The following is a 24,147-nucleotide window of genomic DNA, read 5'->3' on the forward strand; positions in this document are numbered from 1 at the left end:
ATTAGCCTGGATGGATAAGTCCGTAGCCACTATTTGTCAGAGGTGGAGATGGGTGGCAGGAGAGAGATCACTTGATCATTGCCTGTTAGGTTCACTCCCTCTGGGGTGCCTGACATTGGTCACTGTCGGTAGACAGGATACTGGCTGGCTGGACCTTTGGTCTGACCCAGTATGGCCATTCTTATGTTGAAGCTGTTCCACTTTGGATAAATAATGAAAGAGTGACTAAAACAGGCGGACTTGACCTGGTGTCTTCCACCTTCCAGCTAGCTACCCTAACCACTGGACTACAGTCTTTCTCTACTGTGGATAAATACTTAAGTAGTCATTAGGCTGGACAGGGAGAACTGCATTTAAATCTTCAGCTGCACTTCAGTTGCCCCTGAATCATATGAAAAAAAATATGCAATCCCCATTGCTGAATCTGAAATATGCACTGAACTATTAATGTCTGTAAGGTGCCATGCAAATATATGATGCTATACAAATAACAAATGGAAGAATTATAATAGCAGCTAATAAACACTATTCCTGGAAATGCCCTCAGGTTGGTGGATACTGGGACAAATCCTGTAGCACTGTGACACAATTAAAGGAAGGTCTGAACCGCATCCTCTGCCTGATTCCGTACAATGTAATAAACCAGCCTGTGTGGGAATGTATTATGCCAGAATGGCTGGAAGCCATTAGAACAGAAGTGCCTGATAATCAACTGAAAGAGTTCAGAGAAGTACTAAGGTAGGTAAACGGGTACTTGAGCTGTAACAATGGTGAATATATTAATCAACAAGGGTTTTAGCACAAGAACTTTGTGACATTGAATAAAAATGTCTTTCAGAACTGCTTTGTTTATATGCAGTATAAGAGATAGTGACTAGATGCAGCTGCATCATTAATAAATTAAAGTTGGACCTTAACTGGAACATTTGATCCAAAGTTCAGCAGTATCACTGGATCTGTATCCTGATCCAAAAGTAGGATTAGATTGGCCTTTGCCCTGAGCGGACAACACGTCCAGGGGGTTCGGTCACAGTGGAGAGAGCAGCCTCCAGGGAAGAGCTACTCCTCCCTTACAGGTTGGTCTGGAGTGGGTGTGCAGGGGTGGGGAATGGGCACAGCTGAGCTGGCACAGAAGCGGATTAGTCTGCTACTGATCTAGCAAATTACTTCCCCTCTGGAGCAAAGGGGAAGCCAGGGTGTGTGCTCTCAGAATCCCAATGCCTCGTTTCAAGCATTCTGAGACAGTGCAGCTACACAGTGCCTCTTAAACCTGCAGTCAATCCTCCGTGGCTGAGGTCTGTCTCCAGCATGAAATGCATTTTGTTGGGGGAAAGGTAAGAAGAGAAATATTTCTGTGTGTTGGAGGTAGAGAAAGTCATCACTAACAGATGAAAATATTTCTGCTCACTGATCTTTCCCATTCATCTGCATAGCCTGGCTGAATACACTTTGAAATTTCATTTGAATTGTTATGATGCATGACAGACCCACCAAACTCAGGAATGACTCCACGGCGTCGAAATGACAATTGCAGGTGACACACTCCCTGTGTGATTCAAAATGAGCATGCAAGTGATACACACTAGTGAGATGTTAGTATTATTTAGTTGTGATTGGTATTCTGTTAATTGTCCTACTATGTACTGCACATAACAGCAAACCAGTGATCATGTATCTTTATTCTTCTTTGCAGCAAAATGTTTGATATTGAGCTTTGCCCACTGCCTTTTTCCATGGAGGAGATGTTTGCCTTCATTAGTTGTCGATTCACGGGCTATCCTTCCTCTGTGCAGGAGCAAGCTTTGCTCTGGCTGCATGTAAGTGACTATTATGGATAGGTCCTGCTGAAGCAGCTTATTGGGGTTGCAATTAGAAATGGGTGAAATGGTTCAGACGTAAAAGAGCTATCTTGAACTTTCATTCATCTCTGAATCAAAGCTTTTTTAAGGGTCAGGAAGTCTTCTTCCTCTTCACTCACCCCCCAGTGCAAGCAGATAGGTAGCTCAGTGCCTACAAGGGAGGTTAGATGTCACTCTCTCATCTCAGGCGATAGGTCTGGCCTTTTGGTGGAAGGCTAGAAGCCCGTTTTCCCTTTGGCTATAGGTTGTGTCTTGAGGGTAGGCCCGGTGCCCTTGCCTCTTCCCCAGCTGTATGCTAGGGTCTGCACCTAATTTGCTTCATAGACTGCAGAATGACTTCAGGAACACTTAAGCAGTTTTTAAGGGTCCTTTGTTGTGAAGAGCTGGATTGGATTCCCTTTGGAGTCTATCAAAACCACTTGTTGCCTTGACTTCACTGCTCCTATGTACCAACCCCTGAAGCTGGCCAGCTGGAGTGAAGGTGTACACTGCAACCATGTGTGCTTCTCCTGCATACTGAGCAGCTACTTGGATAAGATTCATCCTGCAGGGTGCAGCTCCCCTTAAAGCCATTTGCATTTTACAATAGTTGGCCTTTTGTGAATAATGCTTATGTCCATTGTTATTATTCCTGCCCCAATGAGAGTTATTTGCAGTCAATGCTAGGTGACCTATTTGCAGAGAACAATTTAGTTGATGGCTGTAATAGTTTTGTCTGTTGGCAAATTTTCCACCAACAGATTGTGCCTTTTTGCAGGTTTGCTTATTAACAACTGTTCGATGACTATTTGAGTGAGCTCAGTTTTGTCTGGTTTATTCATGAAGGGGTCGCTGTGAAAATTCCCTCTTGGTGATTTGCTGCATGTGATGGGTCCCTTGAGAAAAGGAAGAGCCTCTGGTCTGTTCACCAATATTTGAAATTGTTTGAATCTACTGAGGAATAATGAAAAGAGCTTTTCAGAATGGCCACAGGAATTATTCTGATTGGAGCCTTGGGGCAGTACTGCAATACAAATAATAATTAGTACTAGTGGTATCACCTATTCATGCTAGTAGTTGTGTTATTTTTGCTTCACACAAACAGCTCGTGAAAACACCTCACATCAAAATGTTTGTGAGTAAAAGGGACCTCAAATATCAGCAAAGAGAGTTGTCAGGTTTCAGTTGCAAGCATATTGGAAAGTACTCTTTGTTGTACTTAGATTTTCTTGGCTCTGATTCAGCCAGGTACTTAGGCATGGGCCTGACTTTAAGCACAAATAGTCCCATTGACTTCAATCAAACTACTCACGTGGTTGAAGGTAGACACATGTTTATGGATCTTTTTGAAATAGGGTCACGGTTAAAGTATTTATAAAGGTAGTTAGTATTTTTGGTCTGTGCTGAAAACTCATGCTTTTTTATTTTTATCTTTCTTCAGGTGTTATCTGAGTTAGACATTGTGGTTCCTCTTCAGCTACTGATCAGTATGTTTTCCGATGGAGTTAATTCTGTCAAAGAGTTAGCAAATCAAAGAAAATCAAGAGTCAGTGAACTGGCAGGGAATCTTGGAGCTCGAAGGGTATTATATTTCATCTTGTCTATTTTTTTTCTTTTTCTCCTTAAAATAGTTTCCCTTTTAATTTGCATATGAACATTTAAAAACTTGCTGCCAATTATTCTAACACTTGATGGAAACAAAGTACAAATTTTGAGAGTGATAAAAATCAACACAGCTTGAGTTAATGCCAGCCTCCCATTCGATCAGTTTTAATTTATAAATTAATAATTTAGTAGATGTGTTGTAATTTGGCAGAGTGTAATTGTGAAATCTCTTTCTGAGTGAACTATTTCACTTGGTGTATGGCATCTATATAATAGCTAAGCATTCGTATTTATTTTGCGTTGTTAACTTTTCCAACAATTTTCATTCTCTGTATCTTCTGTCCACCACTATCAACCAGCAATTTTTGATGGACATCTGGTCATCTAGGGTGAGCTTTCATATTCGTGTTGCACATGTTTGGTAGGGCCTAGGCACTTATTGGTGGTGATGACTGAGCAGAATTAGTTTTTGTCCCTCCATTTTTCCTTGTATTTTACCTAACCTGCCTCTGCACTCCCTAATATTTACCTCTGATGGAAGAAGAAAGAAGCAGCTTCCTTGACTTATTGCTAAGAGCTAACACTTTGTTCAATAGGCAAGCATGCTTAGAGACTTTTTGAGGGGGCCTTTTTGGTGGCAGATGCATATTCAGTCATTGCAGTTAAATCCAATCCTGTCTCAATTTCTCTCCTCTAGTCCTTACAGTGTTATCTGCCAGTAATATGTCAGCAGACAACATAGACTCTGAATCTCTAGGCTGTCTGCTGTACAAATCAAATGAACCAGTTTGCAGCAGCACAAACCCAAACTAGCCAATATTTAACTCATGCGACCAGCAGCAATAGATCAGACATTTGACTGAATGCTTCTCTAAGAGCTCCTCCATTTGAAATGGATACCTCTGTCTGGCCCTGGCTTCCAAAATGAATTCACTGGTCTTAAAAGAGAAAATGTGAAAAATGAAGCAAACATATTTATTGAAACCTGTGCATACATTCTGAAAATCTGTTAGTACTTCATTTCTAAAACACTGTACTGTTTCCTGTGTAACAAAAACAGAAGCATGTGTCATTAATAATGATCAGTGGAAGGATGCCCTTTTTTTTTCATCAGCCTTATGAATTCTGCCCTTGTGATTCAAAACTATAGAGTTTATCCTCTGATGTTTCATCTTTCAGCATCACTTCCTTATCTTTACTGTTTTGCTGCTATTCAGTTATTTTTAGTTGAGTTACAGAAAAACAATGGAAAATCCTGCAGTTACTGGGCATGCGATGTTTATGAAAGCAGTGAATATTTGATTGCTGGTACTGCAGGTGAGGTGTGGATGTTTCTTTTACATTTTAGCACACCTATATTGGGCCAAATTCTGCAGTAGAGGTGCAGAAATAGATGTAAACTAAAGCCACTTGTTAAAATGTGTTCAGGCTTTAAAATTCCAAATTTGGATTCTGTGGAGCAGAAGAAGATAGGTTGGCGCCCAGAGGCATAGTGAATATTCAGGAGAGAAGACGCTAGGAGCCTGACTCATAGAGGCAAACAGGAATACTGCTAAATGACACCAGACACAGCGCATGTGACAGTTAGGCAGCTTAAACTGAGAAGGTCAGATCCCCAGCTCCACTAATGGTACAAAGGGGCTAAAAGCTGCCTATTTCAGACAATAGTTTGCCCAAAAGTAGATAAATGTGGGTTTGACGCAGACTTCTCTGCACCAGTATGGGATTTTGTGTGTGTTACTGGGAGTGATGTGGGGTGCCTATCATGATGTGGGAGGAAGTTTCCTGTGTCTGTGTTGCTTTATTTTATGTTCTTTTGCTAGTTGCTTTTCAGCTATCTGACACATCTGCGGATCGCCTTAGTTGACACTATTTTCTTAATACACCCTCTTTTTTTCATCAGCCACTATCCTGCTTTCAAAGCATTTGTGGGGTTCGATTCCTTTTGCCTATCATAGAATGTGAGATCCGTGTAACTTGGCTGCTTTATCACCTATATTCATTTTCTGGCTAGTTTACACTAGGAGGCCAAATTCCCCTTTGATGTAACTTTACTGAAATCAGTAGAGTTACACCAAGCATTAATTTGACCTCAACTGTCTTGCATACACCAACATGTACATCAGTGCAGAATTTGGCCCATTGTATTTATAATATTTTTTAACGTTTAGTGACATTAAGAACCAGTTGAAAATGTACAAGAAACAGCCCTAACAGGGAACAGTAAAGCAGTTTCCCTCATTTCCTTTAGTATCATACTAGCCAATGCCTGAGTGTTTAAAGTTCACTTGTGCGTATCCATTTTTTGTTTCTTCAGGTGAGTGTTGCCTCTGACCCTGGACGCAGGGTTCAGCACAATATGCTGAGTCCTTTCCCAAGTCCTTTCCAGAGCCCATTTCGCAGCCCCATGCGCAGTCCTTTCCGCAGCCCATTCAAGAACTTTGGACATCCTGGAGGGAGGACTATAGACTTTGACTGTGATGAAGATGAAATGAATCTGAATTGCTTCATACTGATGTTCGATCTCATCCTGAAGCAGGTGCGAGCAGATAAAGAATGTCTATGTTAAACTGATGCAGAAATATAGTTCTCAATACTCAAAGGGAGGGATAGCTCAGTGGTTTGCACATTGGCCTGCTAAACCAAGGTTGTGCGTTCAATCCTTAAGGGGGCCATTTAGGGATCTGGGGCAAAAATCTGCCTGGGGATTGGTCCTGCTTTGAGCAGGGGGTTGGACTAGATGACCTCCCGAGATCCTTCCAAACCTGATATTCTATGAAACCCACCTATGTTTTTTCTGAATGACCTGAAAGGAAATTAACTATTCCCATATTTAGATGAACACAAAAGTCAAAAGACATGAAAAATATGTGGATCTAAACAGTGTAATCAGGCTGGTCACTTTATTGAGACTTCTTTGTAGAAATCAATTTACAGCTGTCAACCTGCAGAGTTTCATCGTTTTAACTGAAAGTGCGATTTTAAACTAATTTAGTTAAACTTGTACAAAAGACACCATGGACACTTGTTTAGGTTTAAACCAGACTTATTTTAGTTTTCTTTAAGTCAATGTCAACACTTTTTTCTGTACAAGAAAGTTGCACAGGTTTAATTTATGGGATAATTTTAAATTGCTTTAGTTAACCTGATGGAAATTCCTTGTTGAATGGATTAGACTGAATCAAAATAAGTCACACTTAAACCAGAATAAAAATGTTCACATAGAGGTTTGTATTGATTTAATTAAGTCACTTTATAAACTGATTTAAGGCCAGGTCTACATTAAAAAGTTAGGTTGACCCAGCTAAGTTGCTCAGGGGTGTGAAAAAACCACATCCCTGAGTGACGTAGTTATGTTGACCTAACCCCCAGTGTAGACAGCGCTAGGCTGATGGAAGAAATCTTACTTTGACCTAGCTTCTACCTCTTGGGGAGGAGGACTGACTGTAGCAACAGGAGAACTCATCTCATTGCTGTAGTGAGTGTCTACACTGAAGTGCTACAGCAGGGCATCTGCAGTGCTTTTAAGTGTAGACACTTCTGTAGGTAGACCAATTCTTAGGAACAGAAATAAACAAAACCAAAATAAACCACTTGTCAATTAAAATAACTGTGTGGACACACAGATTTGCACTAGTTTAGTGAATTATTTTTGATTTAAGCTGTTGCACTAATTGCAACGATATATGTTAAAAACCCCATAAGGTGTATCTTTACTAGAGCCATGTCTACACTATAGAGCTTACAGCCGCGCAACTGTACCAAGGCAGCTGCGCTTCTGTTAGATTTCCCATGTAGCTGCTCTTTGCCAGCAGGAGAGATCTCTCCTGTTGACTTAATTAAACCACCCCTAACAATTGGCGGTGGCTAAGTCAGCAGGAGAATGTCTCCTGCCAACATAGCACTGTCCACACTGGTGCTTCTATCTGTGTAACCTGGGATGTTTTTTCATACCCCTGAGCAATGTAAGGGTACGTCTATACTACCCGCCGGATCGGCGGGTAGTGTTTGATTTATTGGGGATCGATTTATCGCATCTCGTCTGGACGCGATAAATAGATCCGCTAATCGACTCCCGCACTCCACCTTGTCAGGAGGAGTAAGTAGCGTCGATGGGGGAACCGCACCAGTCGACTCACCGCCGTGAGGACGGCCAGGTAAGTCGAACTAAGATACTTTGACTTCAGCTACACGAATAGTGTAGCTGAAGTTGCGTATCTTAGTTTGAACTCCCCCGCTAGTGTAGCCCAGGCCTATGTTATACTGACAAAAGTGCTAGTGTAGACATAGCCTAGAAAAAAGGTGTGAGTTTAATTTGGGTTATCTAACATGAGGTAAAATCCTAGTGACGGCAGTTTGTGGTTTTCACATGAGTTAGCAAGTCAAGTTAAAGAGTGGGGGAGCCTCACTGCTGACTCATGTGAAAACTACAAACTGCCTTGTTTTCAGCTAGGGCTTTACCTCATGTTGGTTAGGAATACATCTCTTTTCCTAGTGAAGACACCTCCTTAATGGGGATGTCTTCATCCAGTGTTAAGGAATTCACTGGTACTTAACCAAGTGTTAAATTGGTGTGAAATTCTGAGCTCTGACCTTTTAATATAGAATTTACCAAATGAAGATTAGGAGCAGCAATAAAGATAAAATACAATCAATGTCTTTCTCATTCTTGTCTTTTTTTATTCCATGTTGTGTTTTATTTCATTTAAGTCTTTTCCAACTTTTTTTTTAAATGGCCTCCTTTCAGCTTCAGAACAGCTACTTATTCAGGATGATTAGCTGAAAATGGCCTATCCCAGTGTAGTGCTCTCTAGATATAGGTCCAAATGTCCAGAAATGGCCTTTGATTTGCAGTGCCTCTGTTTTTGGGTGCCCCTCCCATTAACAGCTGATCTGTAGGTGATCAGCAGCTCTAAAAATTAGGCTCAGATTTCAGATGCCAGCCTCTGCTGAAGTCCCTTTGTACTACTCTGGTGATTCAGAGAGGACATAAAGTTGCCTTGAGTGGACAGATTAGCATGCTCCTGGTTGGAGGAGTCTCAGAGTCACATAGAGTTGTCATAGGTAGCTCTACACAACCTGCTGTCACAGCCACTGATTTAGGTGGCATTGCAAGAGTGTAGGCAGGAAAGAGGATGTGGCCAGAGCACTGCTGTGCTCTGATGATCCTCAGCTGAAGTAATGGCCCCTTGGGGTTGTTACCAATTGGGATAAATGAAAGGAGCCCAGATGATCGGTCTAACTTGTGCTGAGAGCCAAACTGGGCCTCACAGACTCAGGGATCAGGGGAAAGCACAAAGTTAGTGTAAAGCCATCTTTGTCTCTCCCCTCAAGTCCTGCACCAAACACATCTCTCTGGACCCAGTGATGGCGCTAGGACTGAGATTTACAAAGTTCTCTAAGTGATTTAGATACCCATCTCCTATTAAAGCTAATAGGAATTGGATATGCAAATCCCCTATGTGGCTATGAAAATCCCACCCTGGGTGTCTAAAGTTGGGCACCCAAAACCAGCGGCCACTTTTGAAATTGTGAGCCACACTACATGTCATACTCTTCTCTGTCTAGTTAATTTTAATACTGGCAGTAATGTGAGACTAAGCAGAGTAGGAAGAGCAACTGATCATTAAATAGTTAATTCTTTACCATTCTATCACTGACTTTCAGATGGAACTCCAAGATGATGGCATCACCTTGGGTTTGGAGAACAGTCTCTCAAAGGACATAATTTCCATCATAAACAATGTGTTTCAGGCCCCTTGGGGTGGCTCTCACACCTGTCAGAAAGATGAAAAAGTAGTAGAATGTAACCTGTGCCAGTCTAGCATTCTCTGTTACCAGCTGGCTTGTGAGCTGCTGGAGCGACTAGCTCCAAAAGAAGAAATCAGGCTGGTGGTAAGTAGTGAAACAAATAGCTTATGTGATTAAATGACAAATTATGAGAGTTCCCCAAAACTCTTGTTTTAATTAGCCTGACATAAGGAAGTGAACTGCATTGATCTTGTGCATAGAGGAATTCTAGAGCGAAATTCCCATTGACTTGTCAGATCTGATAAGCTTGGATAGGAAACCTTCAAGGCACACTTGCTAGGAATGATATTGGTACAATAGGTGGCACTCTTCCTTCTCTATCAGCTTTGAACCAGTGGTGGCAGGGCTCTGTTGTTGGAGGTGATGTCTTTCAGATAAAGAAAGATGCTGCTTTTCATCTTCAAAGTTGTTTATATAACTACTTAAAACCAAGGGCCAAGATTTTCAAGTGACTAGTGATTTTGGGCGATTCAGTTTTCAAGTGTCCCTTAAAGGGGCCTGATTTTTAGAAAGTTAGGTCCCTCAAAGCTGTTTCAGCTTGTGCACCCCACATCACTAGTCATTTTTGAATATCTTAATCAAAGTTCCTGGCCACTTGTAATCATTAATCCTTTGTTACTTTTTATGAGACTCACTTAAATTGCCAGGTTTGAGAATGCTGACATTCATACCCAAATGTACGTGTACAGTCCATTCATGCTCTGTTTGGGCCCCATTTATGCATGCAGGATTTAATTTAAAGATTAAGATTTGGCCTAGTGTATTGAAGGCTGTACGTCAAAAAATGAATTGAATTCCTCAGTTTCCCCATCTGTAAAATGAGGGTGATGATACTGGCCTCCTTTGTAAACTGCTTTGAGGTCTACTGATGAGAAGTGCTTAATAAGAGCTAGGTATAATCATTATTGTGTTCTTATAGGAGCCCACAGACAACCTTGAGGATAGTCTTCTGTATACTAGACCTGAGTTTATTATAGGAACTGAAGGGGAAGAGGAAAATAAATCTGCAACAAAACATGGAGAAAACCCAGGAAATCATAGAGAGACAACAGAAAATGCTGGTAAGATATTTGAACTAGGTGTTAAATGAAGCATTGGTTTGGCTTTATTCCTTAAAAAAAATACAAAGATTTAAAGTAGTCTTGCAAGTCCAACAGCACAGAATTGATAGTTTTTTCATGCATTTAACACTTTTAAAATGTGTTCATTCTATGGGAAAGTTGCGATCCATTTATACACTTTTATATAGCAAAATTGTTGGACCAAGAAAAAAAATCATTAAAAAATCCATTTCTTTGATCACACAGAAAAATGTTATGGGTCAAATTAATTCCTAATATAATTCTACTGACTGCAGTAGAGAGATAGCTGGCATGCATTTGCCCTTTGCAGCAATCTCACCTTCCCTTGGTTTATTTTCTAGTTTCATTCCCGACCAGCAAAAGAGATGATATATTAATGACTCTAATGTAACTTGATTTTAGCATCAATAAAAAATGACACTGAAAGAAAATTCTGTTACCAGCAACTTCCAGTTACCTTGAAGCTCATATACACTATCTTGCAGGTACAGCTGATTACTTTTTAAATTTATATATTTGATTTAATGACATCCTTGCTTTAAGAGTAGCATTAATTACATGAATTGCTTGCACAGGAAATGGCTAGATTTGAAGAGCCAGACATTCTTTTTAACATGCTGAACTGTTTGAAGATTCTCTGTCTTCATGGGGAATGTTTGTACATTGCAAGAAAGGACCATCCACAATTCTTGGCTTACATTCAAGATCAGATGCTGATTGCAAGGTATGTTTTTAACCGAGGAATTGTCATTTTTATTTATATTACAGTTAGTGCTTCTAAATTCCAACCAGGATCAGAGGTGCATTGTGCTAGGCATTGTACAAACACACAGTGAGAAGCAGTTGCTACTTCAAAGATCTTACAGTTTAAATAGACAAGATAAACAAAAGATGGGAAGGGAAACAGAGGCACTGAAAAGTGAAGTAACTTGTCCAAGGTCACACAGCAGGTCAGTCCCAGAGTTGAGAACAGAACCCATGTCTCCTAACTCCCAGTCCAGTGCTCCCTTTGCTAGACCACTAGCCTCCCTGATTGCAGTGCAAATTTGCAGTAATGGTTCCAGGAATGCTCATATATTGTCAATGAAACTGATTTCTGGACAATAAAAAACAGTTCAAGGAAAAGCAGATCAGAACTATGTACAGCATGTGAATTTTATTTTTAAATCTTAAGTTTTATTTTGAGTGCTAAGGGCTTTGCTTGTAGTAGTTTATTTGCAAGGAGTTTGGCCATGTGAACAACAGACTTGTCATATCATTTACTAAGAAACTGACATTGTGTAAATCTCATACCTTACTCTCCTCCCTTCCCTTTTGTCCATTATTGTCTCTCTTTATGTCAAGTCTTATTGCTCTGGGGCCCAATCATGTACCTCTTATTAGCATAAGCAATTCAATCAGCTTTGGAGGGACAACTCATGTGAGTAAGGACTTGCAGGATTCATCTTAGACTGTTAAATCTTCAGAGCTTTCCTGGATTTTTTATTTGTCTGTAAGGCAGCGCATGCACTTGTGGTGCAGTATAAATAATGATAATAGTACAAAGGGTTATACAATATCTCTGTCCTGAAAAGTGCATATGACAATGTTTGTATTTAAACCTTAACTAAAGCTGATAGAAAAACAGGAAATTCTGGTATTTTAACATTTTTGTTTTTATCTGTACATGCAAAGTGATGCACTCTGATTTAGTTGTAACCACTCAAGAAAGAGATCTTGGAGTCATCATGGATAGTTCTCTGGAAACATCTGCTGAGTGTGCAGTTGCAATCAATAAAGCTAATAGAATGTTAGGAACTGTTAGGAAAGGGATTGATAATAAGACAGAAAATATCATAATGTCACTCCATAAATCCATGGTACACCCATTCCTTGAATACTTTGTGCAATTCTGGTTACCCCATCTCAAAAAAGATATCTTAGAAATGGAAAAGGAACAGAGAAGGGCAACAAAAATGATTAAAGAGTATGGAACAGATTCCATATTAGGAGAGATTAAAAAGACTGGGACTGTTCAGTTTAGAAAAATAGATGACTAAGAGGAAATATGATAGACATCTATAAAATCATAAATGGTATGGAGAAAGTGAATAAGGAAGTATTATTTACCCCTAACACATGTAACACAGGAACCAGGCCCATTGGGGAAAAAGAGGGCATGAAGCACTTGAACTACAGCTTCCGTGAGGCACTGCAGCTACCCTGGTGGATGCAGATTAATGTTTAACTGACCTGAAACAAAATGTTTTAATTCAGTTCAGAAAACCGAAAAGTTTTGATTCAGGAACACCCAGTCAGAAATGAAATATTTCATTTAGATTTTCCCAATAAGAAATCAAAAACGTTTTGGTAAAATTAAAGTTTTACCAAGGACAACTTAGATTTTCCAGGAACAACATTTTCTATCAGAAAAAAAATTGTTGGAAAATTCCCTGCCACCTCTTACTATTAGCTGAGAAATATGTTGTTTGGCCAGTATAAAACCAAAGGGGAGTAACCAACTGTAAGGAAGTGCAAAGCATCACTGTTGGAGAGAGGACACCAGATGAGATCTTCTTTGATCTGGTGAGCCTACCAGTTGCTACATTCCACACACCAATTGTTTTACAATGAGTCAGGTGTATATTTTTCATGTGGAGTAATACATTTCTGTTTCAGTTATGCTGGTGAATGTCTCTGACAGACAGTTTCCAAAAACTGCTAGAACTTCCCCCAACAAAATTCATTTAAAATGAATATAGATGCAGGAGTATATGGGACTTCCACATATGTTAACAATTCAATGTTTCTGTGAGTGCCGGATGTAACTCACAAATATACCCCTTTTCTTATGAAGCAAATTCCCCCCAGTCACATAATGTAGACATTTAGTATGAAGGACGTTCTATGAGTAAAAGACAGTTTCTGTGATCAGATTTGCTTTTGTTGGTCCTTCTAGTTTATGGAGAGTAGTGAAGTCTGATTTCTCTCAGCTTTCTTCATTGGCTGTACCACTCCTCCTACATGCTTTGTCGCTTCCTCATGGAGCTGATATTTTCTGGACAGTCATAAACAGCAATTTTAACAGCAAAGATTGGAAGATGAGGTTTGAAGCAGGTAGGTCTGAAAAGTGTATGATATTTGCATGTGGGTTGCTAATGCAGGGAGGAAGGGGGCTTATCACTTGTAGTTTACATTGGCTGTTTAAGGTAGAGAGGCTATTTTTCTACAGTTTCTTTCCATCTGCCACCCGTAAGTGTTTATTGTTTGTTTGTTTTTAAATTCACTGTGTTCATTGACTGTTCTGGTGGTTGATTTTAATAAAATCATATACCACATTGATAGAAAAGACCCATTAGATCCTCCACACATAGTCCATCTACCTCTCACTAATGCAGGATTTTTCCTTATAGTCCTTGTACTCTGGCTAGCCTAGTTTAAATATCTCCAGTAATGGAGCATTACTCACTGTGTACCCCCTTGTAGTGCCCTTTAAAGGCTATTTAACATAGCTCTCCGGTATTGGTGTATGTTTGTAACATGATAAAATTCTCTAGTAATCTCCATGCATGGTGTTACCCTTCTGTTATCATTAAAAACAGATCTATATTACTGCCCATTGGACTGATCTTGTCTGGGCTGGTCAGTCAAGGCCCATGATGTTAGTTCAGGTTTAATGCCAAGAAGCAGTGGCTGTTCCTATCTGCTCCTTTAAAAGAGGAATTCCTTCAAATCAAAGTGATCCTGATGTTTGAAATAGGGGAATGAAAAGAAAGAAGCAGATATTACAATCAATGAGCCTTATTTTCCTTTCATATGCTGGTGTTACACTGATGTCAATCTATTGACTTTAGTGGGGTTACTTTTAATTTACACTAGTGTAAGGTAGAGGAGACTGAAGCTCACTGGATTTTGTTTTGGAATTATTGGCCCACATCTTTGGCTGCAGCTTGGGGAAAAAGTGTGGGGTGTAAAGAGGTCTTTGGCCAGCGGTGCACCAGAACAGTCAATCTAAAAGCTGCTCTAAGTTCCTATGTCTGCCAGTGTCCCCAAAGTGCCATTATAGCTTCAATTGCCAGGATGCAGAGAACAGGGTGAAATTTTTTGGCCTGTATTATACAGAAAGTCAGGTTAGATGATTGTAATAGTCCCTTGTGACCTTAAAATCTATGAATTTAGAAGATCCTTCCTATAGTCCTGCCAGCTGTAGGCAGGTTGGGTGGTGCAGAAGCAGCTGTGCTGGCTCTGTGCCTCCAAAAGATCCTCCTGCACTGGAATGATCCTCCTGTGGCTGGTTGTGCTGGCGTTGTAGCTACTTTGCACCAAGAGAATGACACAAAGTGGCTGTAGTGTAGAGGAGAATCTGGGAAACTTGTAAGTAATTTGGGGTAATGAGAAAAATGTGCACTTGTCGCACAAAGCTGAAAGTGGAAACAAGTTGATGTTTTGATTATTCTTTGTTTTCTATGAGATACAGGCCTGTGTATATTGCTCAAAACATAGAGGAAAAGGTCACTGCTTGAATTAATGTGAATATTCTCTTTGTTTGGGGGCTTGTCTGCTGCAGTAGAGAAAGTGGCTGTTTTGTGCAGGTTTCTGGACATTCACTCAGTGACAAAAAATCACCCGCTGAAGTATTCTTTGGCTCATGCATTCTGCTGTTTTTTGACTGCCGTGGAGGATGTCAACCCAGCAGTGGCAACAAGAGCTGGGCTATTACTTGACACCATAAAGAGGCCAGCTTTGCAGGTAGGTTCACCATATGGAACAAAAAAAAATGCATCAAAGCTAGAAAGTAACAAAGACAGGATCTTGACCCATTTTTTTCCCCCAAAGTTCAAAGGTATTCAGATCCATAGTTTGGAGTTTGGCCCATCACTATAACCTCAGAAAACACAGCATCTTAAGGTTCTCAGTAGCTAACTCACACAGAGGCAGCATGCCCTTTACAGATTCTAGAGATGCCAGTCTTCTGGTCCAAAACACTAGCGCTTACAATAGGGTTCTACAGCATCTGAGCTATTACTTGAAAAAATATAATTATTTTTATAATGGTAAAACAAATTGGGGTGATTTTCTTTTTAATGCTGGAAAAAAATATAGTGCAAAAATCTACCGACTTACAAGGAAGACCCTCCATTTTCAGTTTTTACTGATTTTTTTTTTTTACTGAAAAATTCCCAGGTTTTACAAAAGCTATTATTCAGTTTTAATTGGTCCAAACTTTGGTTTTTACCCTATCATGTACAGGAAAATACTGATTATATTAAGAAAATATAATATATTATATGAGGTAAATGTGTTTATGTTAATAATAAATTAGTCTAAGTGTAATTGTGAGGTTGTCTGTTAAAGTAAGGCAAAGTAGTGGAAGATACACACGTGCACATGTGTATATATGTACGAACTGTTAGTGTACATATTATGAAATAAACCACAGCGTTAAACTCCTTTTACTTTCAGTATTTTTACTTTTCTCTATATGTTGTTTTTTCTGTTCTCCTGTCCCCCCAATATTTACCAGAAAATGGTGAAGTTAATTTTTTGCACTGATTTTCATCCATTTTTATCTTTGTAGTAAACACTGATAAATTCCTAGGAATTTTTAAACCAAAAAAACCTGTATATGAAGGGCCTTACTCACAGGTAAACAGATAGCAGAAAATTTATGAAAACAAAGCTACCTATTGCCTTGATCTCTGAAAGATTTATACACGTTTACCTTTAAGCATGTGAGAAGACCCCTGATTGGACTACTTATGTGCTTAAAATTAAGCACATATATAAATCTTAGCAGGATCAGGACCTACATTTATAAGCAAGATGAAAAAATCTCATTATAAAGTTTAGTGCAATATCTGGTATAAATTATTTCTGGTAGGTAGAACAAAAATGGTATTTAAGTAATAATTCCAGTACAGTTGCCCATAAAATGCAGTTAATAGGTTTGCTATTTTATACGAGATATGGGGCAAATTTTCAAAGCACAGCTCAGGGAATGTGGATTCTGCTGAAGACAGTGGGAGTTGCACAGCTCCCGTCCTGTCTAAATCTTTTCAAATGTGTCCCTAGTGCTTTGACAAATTGATTGCATATGCCAAAGGCTACAAATAACTGCCTAAGCCAGATTTTTCTTTGTGGTCTGGCTGAAGGTTCTTCTTGTTGAGGAAGACAGACTTGTCCCACATATGCTGTACTTGTTAAATATTTAATTCCTGTTGTCTTTTTCAAACATGAATGTTGACACCAAGCTCAAAATTCTTGTACTATTAAAACACAGCAGCATTTGTGTGCCTTTGATACTTTTAACCATGTAATATATCTTTCTCATTTGGGGCCTGAGCCTGCCTACCTAAAACGCCTACTGAAATCAATGGGAACTTTGGGTACACTGGAAGGTCAGGATCAGACCTATACTTTTGATCTATGTACACCTCTACCCCGATATAACGCAACCCGATATAACACGAATTCGGATATAACGTGGTAAAGCAGCGCTCCGGTAGTGCGGGGCTGCACACTCCAGTGGATGAAAGCAAGTTCGATATAACGCGGTTTCACTTATAACGCAGTAAGATTTTTTGGCTTCCAAGGACAGTGTTATATCGAGGTAGAGGTGTAGTTATTAAAACATTTAAATAACAACATTTTTGATTACTTAAAATAGTTGAACCAGTGGAATTGCTGCTAAATTCCTATCATATTTCATTGATTGGATTAATGGGAGGTTACATACGTTTCTAGTGGTACATGCTTGAATAGTCTCCACTCTCCATGAACTGTATTGAACTCCTTGGATTCCTGTTAGCAAGCGAAGTCCTTTCCATTAGCTTTCATTCATTTTATTTTATCAGAATATGATACATGCTTTCTACTTAAGTGCACTAGCCCCAGTGCTACTTTTATGGCTCTGCTGGAAATAAATGGCCAAATTTCTGAACCCCCCTTCATTTTGAAGACTCCTTGAAAGCAATGGGTTTGCATGGACGAAAATGAAAACAGAATTTGGCCCAAGAATTCTGAGGCAAAGGGTTTTGCATGATATGCACATCTGCATTGCTAATACCCACAGTGTCCTTCTACCTGATAGGTATGTCATAGTAACAGCGGGGTTTGCGTTTGAAACTGTTTCTAGATGCACTGCATTGGTTCCTACATTCTTTGCTTGTCAGAACTCTGGGTTGCTTCCTCCACTTTAAAATGACTTGGGGCCAATACACTGGTATAACTTCACTGAAACCAACAAAGCGTCAGGGTATGATCAGGGAGAATTTTGTGTTGCATGTAATAGGGTAAAATTTTGCCCTATACTTACATATTTTTAAAAATTAAAATGAAAAATCCCCCATTCAAAATGACAAGGGCCTAATTATTCCCTCACTTACATTGGTTTTCCATCAGTTTTAGGAGTTATTCCCAACTGACCTGTGTGAGAGACCAGAAACAGGCCCTTCTTCTCTACCAGCTGATTAGAGAAGTTGAGAGGTTTGCCTCTCCATTTTAAAGAACACTTGTTATACTCTTTCCACCTGAGTTCTTTTCTTTTTTTCCTCCACAGGGTCTGTGCCTCTGCCTTGATTTCCAGTTTGATACAGTTGTCAAAGACAGACCCACAATTCTCAGCAAGCTTTTGCTCCTTCATTTTCTAAAGCAGGACATTCCAGCTTTGAGCTGGGAGTTCTTTGTGAATCGCTTTGAGACACTCTCTCTGGAAGCACAGCTTCATCTGGACTGCAACAAAGAATTCCCTTTTCCAACAAGTAAGCAGACTCAGAAACACATTACCTTTCACCACTGCTGGAATTCAGCTCCCTGAACTATGGAAGGAGAGAGGTGAAGGCCCCATCTGCAGTGGGGCTTTAACCAGGTTTGCTGAACTGATGTAGTCATTTTAAACTAGAAGTGGATAACCTAGTGTAAACATGCCTAGACCAGATTAAGATACACTATGTTTAAAGGTTTTTGAACACTATGTTCTGCTTTAGTTAAAACATGGGTCTCAGACTTTACTGAAACATTATTTGGTTCTGTGAATAGTCAAGGTCAAACTGAGTTAGCCTGAATGTTCTTTAGAACTGGTTCCCTTGAACATTGTTCTTGACCCCAGTGTAGACGGGTTTATAGTTTGCCCTCTTAATAATAATTAATAATTAATTTATTATTATTATTATTTATTTTATTATTATTCCCAAAGGCCCCAGTCATGTTTTGGCCTCATTCTGCTGGGGGCTGTGTAAAGATAGGTAAAGAGACAATCCCTGGCCCAGAAGCCATACAGTCCAAAAGATACAAATGGATGAATGGGAATGATGATATTACATGACAGGTATTTGGAGCTCATACAATAGTAAACAACAGTTAATAATTCCCACAGTGTCTGTAACAGAACATTTGTTAACAGAGGCACTACACATACCTGGCTTCCTGTTAAGATACCCATGGAGATCCTGTCTTTTTCCATCCTCCAACGGGCTAAGACAAAATAATAATTTCACTTCTCTTTGTGGGATTATTTTTACATGATTTATTGTAAAAATTACAAATCAATCAGTAACTTAAAGTGAAAAATATTTGGGAGCATTTAATATGTAACTATGCTGCAGATGTCCACCTTTTGCCCCTTTGCTTCTTAGCTTTCCAAATCTAACCGTAAGGTGTTTAGGGGATTTGATTATCTGCTTTTAGATCTCTAATTACTGTAAAAATCAAAGGGCTTCAATGTCTCATCTGCCCGGATCATCAGTGACTCCATTGAAGCTAATTGAAGTGTACTGGGAGGGCTGAAAGTAACTTAAAGGACTTATCGGTATGCAGGGCTGGGGTCCTGAGTGTGGGGGAGGGCTCAGGTGGAAGGGGTTGGGCCTTTAAATCCTTAGGCCCTTTAAATTGCTGCCGCTACTCTGGGGCTCTGGTGGCGATTTAAAGGCAGTGGTGGCAGTAGTGGGAAAGTAGTGGCAGCTGGGAACCCTGGGCCCTTTAAATCACCACCAGAGCACCATGGTAGCTGTAGCTGCGGCGGCCCTGGCACCCAGGGCCGGCTTTATGATCTGCGGGGCCCAATTGGAATGCTCGGCGGTGGTCCGGGGACTTTGGTGGTACCGAAGGACCCCCTGCCGCCGAAATGCCGCAAAGACTGTCGGAGCGGACCCCCACCACTGAAATGCCTCTGAAGACACTTGGAGTGTACCCTCCACCGCTGAAATGGTACCGAAGACCCCCGGAGTGGGGTCCCCTTAGGCGCGGGGCCCACTTCAGAGCGGGATCCGATTCCAGGGAATCGGGGGAATTGGCGTAAAGCCCTGCTGGCACCCATATAAAGACTTGTTGATTTCATTGGGGCTCGAGGTCTGCCTGTATGAGAGACTTTTCAGGATTGCAGTAAATATGCAGTGGAATGAATCCTAACGTGATGGATTTGCATTTGTAAAGCTATCACTGCTGTCCGGACAAATGTCGCCAACCTCAGTGATACAGCGATGTGGAAGATCAAGAGGGCTCGTTTTGCACGTAATCGTCAGAAGAGCGTGCGTTCGCTGAGGGACAGCGTGAAGGGACCTGGGGAATCAAAGAGAGCACTCTCCCTTCCAGAAACCTTCACCACCAAAATCCGTTGAGTATCTATTTATATTTTTGTGATAAGCCTGCATCTTCTCCCTTAAGATTGCATCGTGTTGCTGAGTACATAATGGAACTTTCAGTATTCATCCAGTGGGGACAGTTTAGCATATCTGGGTTACAGACTGACTCAAACATTATTCTGGTAGCTAGAAGTCAGTGAATTTTGCAAATAACATGGACCGCATTCCAGTTTTGTGCTATACTTGTTTTATTGATAGAATGAAATGCCCTGAAACAAATTTGTAGATAGTTTTTAACCTCCGTAAGGTGGCTAATGTATTGGCTACTTGGACAAGAACTAGAGGAGCTTTTGGAAAGTGATTGTTATTTCTGATTATTATTAGTTAATATGTTTTTGTCAATTTATACAACACTATACATGTGCTTGGCACTTTTCAAACAGCAGGAAATTCTTTGCTGCAGCCATTCTATATTTTCAGATTTATTTTAGCAGTATAATAATGTGCATACAAAACATTTTTATAACCATCGTACATACGAGGAAATTGATTCTCAAAATCCTTTGGGCTGCATGTGCTGCAAAAATCTCAACGGCTAGAATATTGTTAATATTCTATAGGAAAAACAATAACTAAATCTACTATTTTTCATTTTTAGGGGACTTTACAAATATTGATTAGTCCTGTACTTAAAAGATACTTCAGCAACACTTAATACCCCCAACCCGTATAATATAATACTTGTTAAAATTAGCCTGAGTCATCAGTGCTAATGAACTGCTAAGATTAATTAGAATTTTTCCCTCTAAAATTAGTAGAGAACAAAATTAAACCCAAAATTATTTTGCTTATAGTTTTCTGTGAATCTTATTGAGTAAATCTGGATCCTGCACGAGTCCTTCTTGTTTAATAACTCTTGGACCAGAAAAACTGAGTAATAAAGGAAACTAGAGTTAAGGGATACAGAGTATAAAATCACAACTCCACAAAAATAAATCTTCTAAAATGTTACATTCACTGCATGATAACAATTAATACATGCACTTGAGAATTCTCTTGGATCAAACTCAGCTTAATGCTGAGCATATGTTGAAGTTTAAGTTGTCTCTATTGCTTATTTAAACAGAGTTATTCTTGGTTTTTAGCTGTGAGGTTGACGAGGCATGAGCAGTCTGCTCCTGCACTTGGTGGAACACCAGAGCAAACGCCAGGTGGGTACTTCCTCTGTTGAAGAGAGGGGTGTATAGTGAATACAGGAAGAAGGGAGGGAATGCAATCTCTTTTATCGGATCATGATATAATTTGCATTAGGCACTAGCTTATCAAAAAGGTTCATTCTTAAAATGTTGTTGAGTGCCAGAAGAAGGAATTATTTTGGCCTGCAAGTTGTTGTAAGTTATACACTCTTAGTCTGTCAGTCTGTCTCCACTTCAAGTCTTTTGTCTTATACTTACTGTAAACTCCTTTGGGCAGGGGCTGTTCTTTTGTTCTGCGTTTGTACAGCACCTAGCACAATGGAGTCCTGTTCAATGACTGGGGCTCCTAAGTGTCACTGCACAATAAATAATAATAGTAATATTATTTGCTGGTCTGTGTAAATCAGTGTGCAGACTTACCATTAGGGGACAGAAAAATAAAGTCCCAACTACAGAGTCTCTTCATGTCCCTTTCTTCAGGTCTAGCTTTATTTGCTAAAATATAAGCTCAAAACTAGAACAAATCAACTCAAACTACTGGGTGATAAGCTGCAAGGCCTTCCCAGTTTCAGCGACCTGGAAAGGGCAGGAGCACAATCTTGCTTGATGCTAGCCTCCTTTGAACCAGCACCCCCTTCCTGCCATAGCCCCATGCAGATCAATTGTGTGGCAGGCAGAGACGTATGTCTACACTACCCGCCAGATCGGCAGGTAGTGATCAATCTATTGGGGATCGATGTATCGCGTCTTGTCTAGACGCGATACATTGATCCCCGAACGTGCTCCCCATTGACTCCAGAACTCCACCAGGGTGAGAGGCGGAAGCAGTGTCGATGGGGGAGCAGCGGCCATTGATCCCGCATCATGATGACACAAAGAAGGTGGGGAGGGATAGCTCTGTGGTTTGAGCATTGGCCTGCTAAATCCAGGGTTGTGAGTTCAGTCCTTGAGGGGGTCATTTGGGGATTGGTCCTGCTTTGAGCAGGGGGTTGGATTAGATGATCTCCTAAGGTTCCTTCCAACCCTATGAATCTAAGATATGTCAACTTCAGCTATGCTATTCTCTTAGCTGAAGTTGCGTATCTTAGATCAATTTCCCCCTGCCCCTTGTAGACCTGTCTTTACATACCAGAATGCCTTTACACTTTGTCACAATCTGATAAAAGATGTGATACACAGGAGTGTTGTAAGTGACTATTCTTTATTCCCAGGCCTCAGTCACCTGGCAGAGATCAGGGTTACCAAGGTCAATTCCCTTGTCATATGGGAAATGTCAGCCTCACATTACCTAACTTACAGTGTTGCCAACTCTAATGATTGTGTCATGAATCTTGTGATAGTTGATCTTATTCTTAAAGACTCAGCTCCTGGATTCAGGTGATTATGTGAGAATCTCAGCTTTTGTTTTAAAAAAAAAATCTCCTGATGGTGAAGAAAAGCCTGAAATCATGACCTGAATAAATCCCAAAGGCTTGGAAACCTGCAGGCAAAAAAAGCCCAATGTTTATTATAAAAATCTCATGATTTTTGGAGGGCTGACTCATGAATACGTGCAATTAGTGATACTGCACTTGACTGATTTTTCCAAAGAACCAATACAGATCCAAATACTTTCTGCACATCTGCTATCAAAAAACACACGTCTTGCTTACACTGAGAAAAGTAAAGATTTGATCCTCATCCCCATCCACTCCATCATTTTAGGTTTAAACCTGCAGTCCCAACTCAGTCAAAACTCCTGTTGAAATCAGTGGAGGTTCTGTGGAAATCAAGAACACAGGATCAGGCCCTTATTAATTTTTAACTCTGTGCAGCATTTCAAACCACTTTGTCACAGAAGGCAGGAATTCCACTGAGTGGCGTGTACCAAAAGACAAAGAAGTCACGTTTAGTATGAGGCACAGTCTAATCATGGTTTGGTGTTTTATGGTATATTTTGATAGGTCATGAGGTAATTTGAAGGTGAAAGGGACTCAGATTAGAATAATAGAATCATAGAACTGGAAGGGATCTCAAGAGGTCATCTAGTTCAGGCCCCTGCACTCAAGGCAGGACTAAGTATTATTTTGACCATCCCTGACACGTGTTTGTCCAGCCTGCTCTTAAAAATCCCCAATGATGGAGATTCCACAACCTACCTAGGCAATTTATTCCAGTGCTTCACCACTCTGACAGGAAGTTTTTCCTAATGTCCAACCTAAATCTTCCTTACTTCAGTTTAAGCCCATTAAGTCTTGTCCTATCCTCAGAGGTTATGAAAAACAATTTTTCTTCCTCCTCCTTGTAACAACCTTTTATGTACTTGAAAACTGTTACCAGGTCCCGTCTCAGTCCTCTCTTCTCCAGACTAAACAAACCCAGTTTTTTCAATCTTTCCTCATAGGTCATGTTTTCTAGACCTTTAATCATTTTTGTTGCTCTTCTCTGGACTTTCTCCAATGTGTCCACATCTTTCCTGCAATGTGGCACCCAGAATTGGACACAATACTCCAGCTGAGGCCTAATCAGAGCAGTGTAGAGCAGAAGAATTACTTCTCATGTCTTGCTTACAACACTCCTGCTAATACATCCCAGAATGATGTTCGCTTTTTTTGCAACAGTTTTACACTGTTAATTCATATTTAGCTTGTGATCCACTATGACCCTCAGATCCCTTTCCTCAGTACTCCTTCCTAGACAGTCACTTCCCATTTTGTATGTGTGCAAGAAGTTTAGTCTCCAAATCTGACATACCTTAGAACTGTTACATACCGGTGGGTAATATCGCAATATCTGTATATTGAATAAGATCCGTTGACTCTTACACATTTAAAACAAATAACAGACCAAATACCATTCAAATCCCCCAATAATCATTGTTTATGAATTACCCTATAATAATAGCTAAAGAACCACACATCTAGCCAGTAGGAGGAGGACAATGTAACTGACACATTCTAGGGCTGATCCTCAGTGGAGCTATGATAATTTACGGCAGCTGAGGACCTGCCACCCTGTTTTCCCTGGTGTAGTTTACAGGGGCATCATAATGGATGCTGATAACAGAGAGGAGTACCAG

General features: G+C 40.1%; 1 protein-coding gene across 5 annotated transcripts in view; it reads left to right on the forward strand.

The window, feature by feature from the left end:
• UNC79 (unc-79 subunit of NALCN channel complex) overlaps positions 1-24,147 on the forward strand; it is a 153,237-nt gene that overhangs the window by 49,676 nt on the left and 79,414 nt on the right. For all 5 annotated transcript variants that reach the window (XM_075065657.1, XM_075065656.1, XM_032772580.2 and 2 more), the window contains 13 exons: positions 548-738; positions 1,694-1,817; positions 3,280-3,420; positions 5,761-5,982; positions 9,111-9,338; positions 10,174-10,315; positions 10,739-10,821; positions 10,912-11,060; positions 13,275-13,432; positions 14,883-15,064; positions 17,874-18,075; positions 19,745-19,924; positions 21,039-21,104. In XM_075065657.1, coding sequence (XP_074921758.1) covers positions 548-738; positions 1,694-1,817; positions 3,280-3,420; positions 5,761-5,982; positions 9,111-9,338; positions 10,174-10,315; positions 10,739-10,821; positions 10,912-11,060; positions 13,275-13,432; positions 14,883-15,064; positions 17,874-18,075; positions 19,745-19,924; positions 21,039-21,104 — 2,068 coding nt within the window. The remainder of the gene's footprint in view (positions 1-547; positions 739-1,693; positions 1,818-3,279; positions 3,421-5,760; positions 5,983-9,110; positions 9,339-10,173; positions 10,316-10,738; positions 10,822-10,911; positions 11,061-13,274; positions 13,433-14,882; positions 15,065-17,873; positions 18,076-19,744; positions 19,925-21,038; positions 21,105-24,147) is intronic.

Source organism: Chelonoidis abingdonii, chromosome 4 (assembly GCF_003597395.2).
Source record: "Chelonoidis abingdonii isolate Lonesome George chromosome 4, CheloAbing_2.0, whole genome shotgun sequence".
Lineage (NCBI taxonomy): Eukaryota > Metazoa > Chordata > Testudines > Testudinidae > Chelonoidis > Chelonoidis abingdonii.